The sequence below is a fragment of the Hipposideros armiger genome, unplaced genomic scaffold (genome assembly GCF_001890085.2).
Source record: "Hipposideros armiger isolate ML-2016 unplaced genomic scaffold, ASM189008v1 scaffold_55, whole genome shotgun sequence".
Lineage (NCBI taxonomy): Eukaryota > Metazoa > Chordata > Mammalia > Chiroptera > Hipposideridae > Hipposideros > Hipposideros armiger.
Genome location: NW_017731405.1, coordinates 1,042,045 through 1,051,807, shown reverse-complemented (window position 1 = coordinate 1,051,807; position 9,763 = coordinate 1,042,045). Strand labels below are relative to the sequence as shown.

The window sequence follows — 9,763 nt, the reverse complement described above, 5'->3', positions numbered from 1 at the left end:
ATACAGAATTGTTCTGTTAACTTAAAATTTGAAAACATATGTACTTTGGGAGAAATAGCACATTCAGTTTTCTGTTATTTTAAAATTTTAGTTTGAATATGTTTGTAAGATCCTTTCTTGCAAAAGTCATGACAGCACCAGGAGTCTAGAGCAGGAGAGGCCAGAGCCAAGGAGAGAGGGCTCATCAATAGCGGGGGTTCCCACAACCAATGTTTCTCACTTGACAGTGCACATGGGGGCTGTCTTACTGGTAGGAACAAATGTTATTTTTTTTCCTTTGCAAAAGATAAAACCAGATAATTTGTGGCTGAAAGGGTCCTTGATTCTCCCCCAGGTGACTCTTCAGTATACAGATGTGGAGCTAAAGTCCAGAGAGGGAAAGAGACCTGCCCATGTCCCACAGGGAGACCCCTGGAATCATTATATTTTATTGGGTTTCTTGCTTCAGAAATACTCTATTTTAAAAATCCAAGACTCTTTCACTTGTGTAAAGGTATTTAGAATCTAAAATGACAAAAATGATTATTTGTTAGGTATGTGGGGTTGCCTGACCCATCCATAGATTTTTTTTTTTTGGGGAAAGGAGGTTTTATGTGCTTGCTTACATCATAACAATTTAAAGTAATCATTCAAATGATTAGGGAATATTATTTAAGCTACTTTTTTAGAGGTTTCATTCTAAATATTTAACTATTTCTGTTTCTGCTTTTTTTTCTTCAGAATCTAATAAGGAGTTCTGAATTCTCGGTCATTACAAAGCTCAGAGCTAGACACAGAATCATCAATTATGAGTCAGTCTGGGAATCCAGATTATGTACTCTTATGTGCCATAGTCTATTTCTATTTTACCATCTAAACATCACTCTTGTGTTCTGTTGTTATGTTTTGCCCTAATGGCTAAGCTGGTCACACTTGTAAAATGGCCCCAAAATGGGTGTCCACTTGCAAACCAAAAATCTTACCTAAGGGCATTAGAGCGGTTTGTTGGTCTTTTAATAATTTAGAGACTTAATTTATTTGTGCTGGTAGGAAGATGTGAATTACCAATGTCAGGACCTTGTATGAAAATATAGTAAAGCCACAATTCCAGTTATATGCACAAGAGGAGTTATAAAATATAAAGCGCCAAAATCTTAAACCTAGCCATTCAAAGCACTGCAGTATCCTCAATAGTTTCAATTAAAAACATAAATTGAAGAGTAAATTCTATCCTATTCAAACATATTTATAAACTTCTGAGTCTAATTGCTTGCTTATTCATGTACTTCATCATTAAAATAATGTGGAAATGTATGCTTAAGTATCATATAATTATATCACTTAAAAACCCATGGAAAGCTCTATGCTATTTTACCCTATGGTGGTGGGGTTTGTTGGCATTCTCTCCTTTATATGTCAATCAAGTTAACCTAAATCTAGCCAAGATTGTACCTCCACCTCTGCTAGATCACCTACCCACCAAATTCAAAGGGAATAAAGACAAATGTGGAGACTCATCTAAAATCTACCATTATCACCTGAAAACACTAAAGAGAAGAGTTAATAAAAATGATCATTTGCAAATGGCTTCCATTTTTAAAAAAATGCAGTGATTAATAGAAATGGAGTTAAAATAAAAGGTGCAGGTTCGTGGACAAGTTTGCTTGTACTAGATGATTTATACAGTGGCAATGATGGCTTATATAGTGACATTCTCTGACGCAGAGTATCGGGCAAAATTAAGCAATTCTTTTTGGCTGAACACTGCGCTTCAGGTTGGCACCATCCAATCACCTTTCTGATTTACCATACTAAGAAAATTCTTAAGCAAAGTTTACAAAGTTATCTCAGGCTTACAGAATCAACTGGAAATGAGACCAAGAGAAACATTCATCACTACACAAAGAAAAACCTTGCATCATAATAGATAGCTCCTGCCCCATGCCCCTTGAGCTGCACCTGAGGGCAGGGTCTAGAGTGAAGGTATAATTAAACAGATTTTTAAGCAATACCAAAGACAGCTGAGGCTATTGTACACTAAGAGTGTCAGAAACTATTCCTCAGCTGTGCTTGCTCAAGAATAAGTTTACTTTATTCTCTTTCCTGTAGAAACATCCAATATAGTAGAGTTCTTCAACAGATATTTTGCAGACCATTTGGTACAGACAGTTTAGTACCTGGAGTACTATTTAAAATACAGCTTCCCACCTGAATTAGAAACTTTCTGAAGTCTGGGAAACTTCCTGTGTGATTCTTATGCACACTAGCTTGAGAACTGAGCTCTTTGGAAGGTGAATTTACCAGCAGCATGGGTGCTGGATGACAGCAGAGCAAGTAAAAGGAGCTGGGTAATCTTAAGGCTGGAATCAAGAAGCAATGGTAACCTGATGCTAGTGTTTCCCAGACCAGGGCATAGACGTCCAAGAAAAGAATTATAATAATCATAATACTAATCATAGTTATAATTATTATACTTAATTTTTTAGTGTTTTCTATGTGGTAAACCCTGTTCTGGGTACTTTACATTTACTAGCTCACTTAGCATAATAACTTTTTGAGATGGGCACTATTATCTCCATTTTATAAATGAGTAATTTGCCCAGGCCACGTGGTTGGCAACACATGTGTTTCTGGTTGAGAAAGCCCCACTGCGCTAGGCAATGCTGGAGACACATCAGCCAATGGACATATTATTTACATTTCGACTTTCTTTTTCATGCATATCCTAAAGACTCAATAGCCTTCTGTTATGACTCCACATAAAGTAACTTCTGGCAGATTATGGTACCATTGAGTAGATAATAGTGGCCTTTACATCTTTTGCATTTTGGTTATATGTCCAAGTCTATGTGCTGGTTACTTTCAATTTCAGAGCTGGCTTGAGGGCTTCGCCTGAATTTGTGCGGCATCCTGGTCTCACTAACTGTGGGAAACATTGCATCAGACACACATTCTCAAATAGTGTTGCATGATGCCTTCAGCAGATGGTTGCTTTTATTTATAAAACGGATCTTTGGGCCAGCCAAGTGGCGTGTTGGCTAAGAGCTGGCTTGGGACACCAGCTCTGAGCAGCAGGGCCCCAGTTCAGATCCCACATGAGGGCCAGTGATGCTGCGCCCTCTACAGCTAAGTTGGTGAGCAACAGCTCTACCTGGAGCTGGGCTACTGTGAGTCGCCAGCAATGGCGTAGGCTTCAGTGAGGCTGCAGTGGGCTGCAGTAAAACTACTGTGAGTGGCTGGCAGCCAGCGCGAGCTGCCAAGAGCCACCGTGAACAACCGTCCAGTGGCCGGTGACTGATCTGCCTCAGCCAGAAAGAGCACAATGATCACAATACCAACATGGGCCAGTGAAGCGACATCCTCCACAGTTAGACTGAAGAACAAAAGGACAGCAACTTGTCTGTTCCCCTTCCCCGATTCCCCAATGCTGTTTCTCTCCTCCAGTTCCCCAATAAAATCTAACAAAAAACAAAACAAAAAAACCCTGATCTTTGTTAGCTTTAATTCTAAAAGAGGGCATATCTAACTTTGCCCTCAATTACTGAGACTTACCATTTGGGGAGCTTCTATAGTTTAAATAAGTTTTTTTTTCAAAACAGACTTACAATTAATTAAACACACACTGTTCCACACTTTCCATGGATTCCTAATATGTAATCAACTAGATTTTCTCCAGTAACATTTGCCCAATGGAAGAGAAGAGATGGAGGAGAGGAAAAAAAAAAAGATATGGGCTAGAGATATGATCTAAATGAGATAAAGAATTGATGCAATATATGGATGATGTATTATAAAATTGTACACCTGAAACTTGTATAATTTTATTAACCAATGTAACTCCAATAAATTTAACTAAAAAGAATTGAGAATTGAGACCTTATAAGTCTTCATAGAACTCTCAACAAGGAGCTGCCTGGAGTTAAGGAGAACTGTGAATAGGAAAGAGAGTAGATGTGGTTGGGTAAGAGGTTTCAGGAACAAAGACTACAAAAGAATGTCCTAGGCAACAGATTTCCTGGTGCTGACCTGGAAAAAAACAACTCCCAGAAATTAGGCTAACGGTGTGGCCCTGTGTTTACCACTCCACACAGGGTCACGCTGTCAACCTAAATCCAAGGATTTGTTTTCCCAGGCCAGCACCAGAAGGGCTGTTTTCTAGCCCTCTGCTGCCCTGATCACCTCACAAAATCTCACAGCTGCATAAAACATGTACTTCATTTGGTAACCAAGGTCCTGGGTTTAGGTCAGATCTCTTTGGAAAGTATTCTTTCCCTTCTGTGATTCCTTATTCCTCACAGTTTATGGTTTAGGAAAAAAGTATTACAATGGCAATGAACTATGCAAACAAAATTTTATATATTTTAGGAAAGCAATAGATCATTGTGTTAAATTAAGGTTTTCTACATTATTTCTCAATATATCAATTAGGAATGTGTGTCTGCCTGAAGCATTGTGTTGAGAAAAATGGTGGGGTTTGTCCAAGCTCATTTGAAAAGAGTGCAGTGATCAATTAGCAATGTCTACCATGGGTGCTGAGATGGAAGTCAGATTTTTTTTTTTTAGTATTTGCTATCACTGTGAATACAGTAAAATGTTTTAGGGGCTGAAAACATGAGACCATAAAGAAAGTTGTTAGATTACAAAGAAACCTTGCTACTTGGAAAAAAAGGATAAATAATTTCATTGCCTTAGATAATCTAGCAGAAACTAGACCAGTGAAGCCCAACGACAGTGAGAGGTAGCAGATATCAGATGGGGGTTAGAGAGGGGTGGGGACAAGTGAAGTTCAAAAAGAAAGCAATATTTTATGCCTTTACTTTTTAGTCAAGTCATTTTATATTACTGTATTTTGAATTTAAAATGATATCAAAGAAGGCATGAGATTTTGATGCTTTGCAAATGGGGGACATGGGTTAGAAAGATTCAGAAGTACTAATTTAAACTCTTAAATATTGAAGCCATGACTTTTTCTAGAACCACTAAAACTGTTTCATTAAAAAAATAACATCAATCAATCAAAGTTACGATTTAGAGACAAGAATCTTTTTTTAAAAAGTAAAGTTTATTGGGGTGACAATTGTCAGTAGAGGAAAGAATCTTAAGGGTCCATGTTTCTAGCATATCCTCACAGCATATTATTTGATCTGATAAATAATAAAGATTGTTTTCACTGTATCATTTAAGAACTGACTCAAAGAGCAGACCACAAGAAAATCAGTTATTGCCTCATGCTTATTTTAGGTTTTAAATGAACCACTATGAACTACTTGTGAATATATAGTATTAGCCCAGTTTAGAGCACATAAGCATTTTCATTTGCATAGGAATTCATTTTGTATGTGTGACAGTTGAAAATGACTTCATCAGCAAATGACCTGTTAGGAAGTGTATTAACTCAAAGATCAAAACACCCAGGTCTAAGCCCTGGCTTATAACTGAGTCATTTTGCCAAAACCACTTTCTGGACCTTGGTCTCCAGAAATGGAAAATGAGTGGGTTTTTAGATTATCTCAAATATTTCATTTAGGGTCACTTCTCTGAGTATAAATTGTAACAGAGCAACCTAAGAAAAGATTATGAAGTATGTTTAATAATGTTCTGAAAGGAAAAGGATTAAAAGTTTTTTTATTACAGTCAAGTAATCAGAAATGGATGAGAGAGAACACAAATGATTAAATCTGCCCTAAAAAAGCAAATTGAGAACAAAGAAGATGCTCATGAATTTGAACACTAAAATTTGGTTATTAGTGTAAAGCAAGTGTGAACCTAGGATGGAAAAGGAAGTATAATTTGGGAAAACATAATCTGGAGCAGAATAAAATGGAACATGAAGAAGAATGCTAAATTACTATATATTAGATAACTATACATCTATAGATATCTATATTACATAGATATCTATATAATAGAAAACCAAAGACAGAGTGGTACCTCACACACTAAGAGCAAAGTGATGGAGCGAGAACTTTGCAGCTTAGAAACAGTCATAATGATCACCTCGGGAGCATCACAGTGTTTCCTAACAATGTTCACAGTATAAAACATTACTTTATGGCATAATATCTTATTTCTTTGCCACTTGAAAAACCCCACTAACTAAAAAAAAAAAGATATGACACTTACCTGCAGCATTCACAATTCTATTTGCTCTCATAGATCCCTGTGGCGTTTCAACATCCCATGTTCCATCTGACCTGGGTTTCAGAGAAGTCACTGGTGCAGGATATTTTAAAAGGGCACCATATTTCCTAGCCCCAGCAGCCAGGGCCATAGTTAGAGAGTAAGGATCAATGTGACCATCTCCAGGGTTATACAGTCCAGCTAAAATCTAAATTGATTATAAAAGAGTCAATATTCAAATGAATATGTACTCATTATTCAGTGCAACTATATCCTGCCAGCAAATGTTTAATAAAACTGTACTTTAAAAGTGCATTAGGGGGCCGGCCGAGTGGCATGTTGGTTAAGAACTGGCTTGGGATGCCAGAGGGCCCCGGTTCGGATCCCACATATGAGGGCCAGTGACACTGCCCTCTNGTGCCTCTGGTCAGATCTCACTGCCTTGTTCTCAGCTGTAGCCCAGTGCCTAGTGATAGACCTGGCACAGAGCTGGCAATCATTAAATATTAGCTGAATAAATAGCTAAATAAAATGAGGAAGAAAAATAGGGTCTTAGAGGTTGTAATGTGATAGTAAATGAGGCATAACATTAATCATCACGAAATTAATGGCACAAATATTAGAGATGAAATATTAAATAGGTGATGGAATTATAAATAGTAAGCAACCTGAGGAATTATAAAGAAACAAATCATGTTGAACAAACATGAATTATGGTGAAAATTGCATCAGATATGTTATACATTTGATATTATGAACTATTTTCGTTGCACTATGTTATGAAAACATCCTTGTACAATTGGGGCAAACTGACCTATCTGAACATATACTGCCATGAAAAGAGACATGAATAATGGAAGTGACAGGAAATATACAGAGTTCAAGGAAAACATTGCCCTTCTGTATGAGAATCTTTAAGGCCTATACAAGTGATTAAACCATTATATAGTCAGGGTTTTAAGGCTGAAAATTTTTATTCCTCCCATTTCATTGGTCATGAAAGGGAGAAAACTCTATGTGCCTCCCCTCACCACCATTTTCCATTTTGGGCTTGAGAGTATGGGACAAGACTTCTCTAAAATACTTGGCTCTATAATAAATGTTGAATTACATGGAGATACTCACCCAAAGCCTATAGCCACCCAGTAGTTTCTGACCCCCTGATGGGGCCCCACCATAGGTAGAATGTCAGGAGAGTACGTGATAGGACCATTGACGATATTGATGATGTCAGCCTTTTTCAAGATTGGAACCATTTCCATGGCTGCTTCGACGTGCTCCATAATTCGGTCTAGATCAGACTCAAAGAGCTCCTTTCCAAAACCTGAAAGGACATGCCATTGTGATCAGGATGCCACAGCTGCATTGACAAATCACTCTAAACTGATTTAAATTTCTGAATCAGCTTACATTTAAAGATGGCATGTTAGGAAGGTACTTCCTCATTTGTTTTTTAAAGTCTAAACTTGATATTCACTATGAACAGATGGGTACCCAATATATTGCTGAGAACAATCATGTTATTTCTTGAAACAAGAAAATAATGAAAGTTAACCTTTTTAATTAAAAGAAAATTTAAATGTATACATATTCGTAGTTTTTAGTATGTAATCCAATCACAATTTCAAAAGAACAAACAAGAATTATTTGGTTTGTTAAGAGAGATCTTTCTTTCCTTCAAATGACCATAAAAGTTTGCTTCATCCTCCCAGGTGAGGGCAAGTGGGAGTTTACAAAGTCATGACAGGACACTGGGGATACATGGAAAACTACTCTAGGAGCTGGGATGATGGATTCTAGACCTCTTTTAACTCTTAGTAGGAAAGGAATGGTAGGGAAGCCTCCTTCCCCAAGCCCACTCCCAGACACATCTGAGGGGTAGAGTGCTGTGAAAAGAGTCAGAGCCTAGTGTGCAATCATCTTCTCAGTCCTAAAAGGCACTGTAATTGAAGACAGGGCCACAGACAAGCTTCTAAAAGAACGTGTCCACCAGTACTGGTGATTTTCCCACACAGAAGCAGCCAGTTTCTTCTTGTTCCTCTCACGAACTGCATGTTGGGTCAGTGACATGGAGGCCTGCAGATCACCAGGATTAGGCCAGGGCATGTGGGTGCTCAGGGCCAGCCAGCCATCTGGCTCCCACTCCAACTGGAATTATTTAAATATGTGTTCAGCATTTCTTTGGAGGAGAGGCTGCCAACATGGGGAAAGAACAGCGAGGGAGGCTCCCAGGTGGCAGGTCAGCACTTCCTCTGGGATTAGGAGCTATTCCGCTCAGGCCCAAATGTACAGAGCCCACTCAGCAAAACCAAAGCCCTCAGCGAACTGGCCCAACTTCTGTGGAAGGCACTTCAGTAATCATTTTTGTGACATGGGCATAGGCGTTTGCAGGGAGGGATTCATTCCGTATCCCAAACAGCTTATGAAAGCATGATTCTAGAAAGTAAAATTTCCTCCATTTCATTATATTCCCTATAATATTTCAGTGTCCCAATGACATTTTTGCTCCTTTTATAGACTAAAACCTGAGGTACTTCATTAGGTGACCCAATCTTTAATCTGGCACTGTAGAAATGTTTCATGAAAATCAAAAACAGGTCCTTCTCTCTTACAGAACTTGAAACTATAGTACCTCTTGCTTTAGCATAAAGGCCTGAGCCTTTCCCACATCCACTTATGGAGGAGGGGAGGGCTTCTGTGTGCAGTTCCAACCTATCTTGTTCTGTAATACACTCTGAGGTTTTCACTCTTAGCAGGCTGGATATCCTGCCTCTGATACCTGTCGTGTTTCCAACTGTCCAAACACAATAGCAACTACATCCAAATCTGGAAACTTGACCCAGCAGGTGGGGGAGTAAAGAAAGGGTGAGAAAATAGGAGGTTCATGTGGGCAGGTAAAAATTACCTGGAGTCTCCCAAAGCAGAGGGGAGCATGTTTCTTCAGCGTCTCCACCACTAACTGTCTCCTCTCTTTCTTTACTCCCCGCTGTGATTGTTCAACGGGCTAAGAGAACAGAGCTTACCTCAAACTCCTCACCTCCAACACCCCAGGTATTTGATAGTCTAGTATTATGGTGTCATCTTATTCTTCAGCCAGCCCCTAGCAACAAGGAGGATAAAATACATGTGTCTGACCTGCACACACTTCCGTTTGCTGAACCCACCTGGAGGGACTCCACTGGTGACCCACGAGTCCTGAACTTTCATTTTCTCCTGATGTTCATATGGACCAAACAAAAGCCCATCCCTTTCCTGTCGGAGGTAATAAGATCCTTCCAGGTCACGGAGCACAGGGAGTTCTCGTTTCAAAGCTTTCACTTCAGGGATAGTCGATGTAACAACATATTGATGCTGAACCGGAATGAGAGGATGTTCTAGGCCAACCATCTTACCTACTTCACGAGCCCAAAATCCTTAAATAAAAAAATCATTGTTAAATGTCACCACATATATAAACATACCACATCTGACACTGATAATAGAAAATTATATTTAAAAAAAAGAGAAGACATCAGTACCAATGGCAATGTCTAAAGGACGTCATAACAACTTTAACTTTTTTGTCATTGCAACATTGAATGAGGAAAGAGAAGACAAAATTTTACATGGATGCTTCCAAGTTTTAAAGATAATTCTTTAATAGAACTCCACTCCTGAAAAAGTA

General features: G+C 38.6%; 1 protein-coding gene across 1 annotated transcript in view; it reads right to left on the bottom strand.

Annotated features, from left to right (window-relative positions):
• Nucleotides 1-9,763, bottom strand: part of DMGDH (dimethylglycine dehydrogenase) — a gene marked incomplete at its 3' end in the record, with an annotated part of 80,838 nt that overhangs the window by 52,297 nt on the left and 18,778 nt on the right. The window contains exons 6-7 of the mRNA XM_019640998.1: nucleotides 9,264-9,512; nucleotides 7,225-7,423 (exon numbers count right to left, since the gene is read on the bottom strand). Of these exons, the coding sequence (XP_019496543.1) occupies nucleotides 7,225-7,423; nucleotides 9,264-9,512 (448 nt within the window). The remainder of the gene's footprint in view (nucleotides 1-7,224; nucleotides 7,424-9,263; nucleotides 9,513-9,763) is intronic.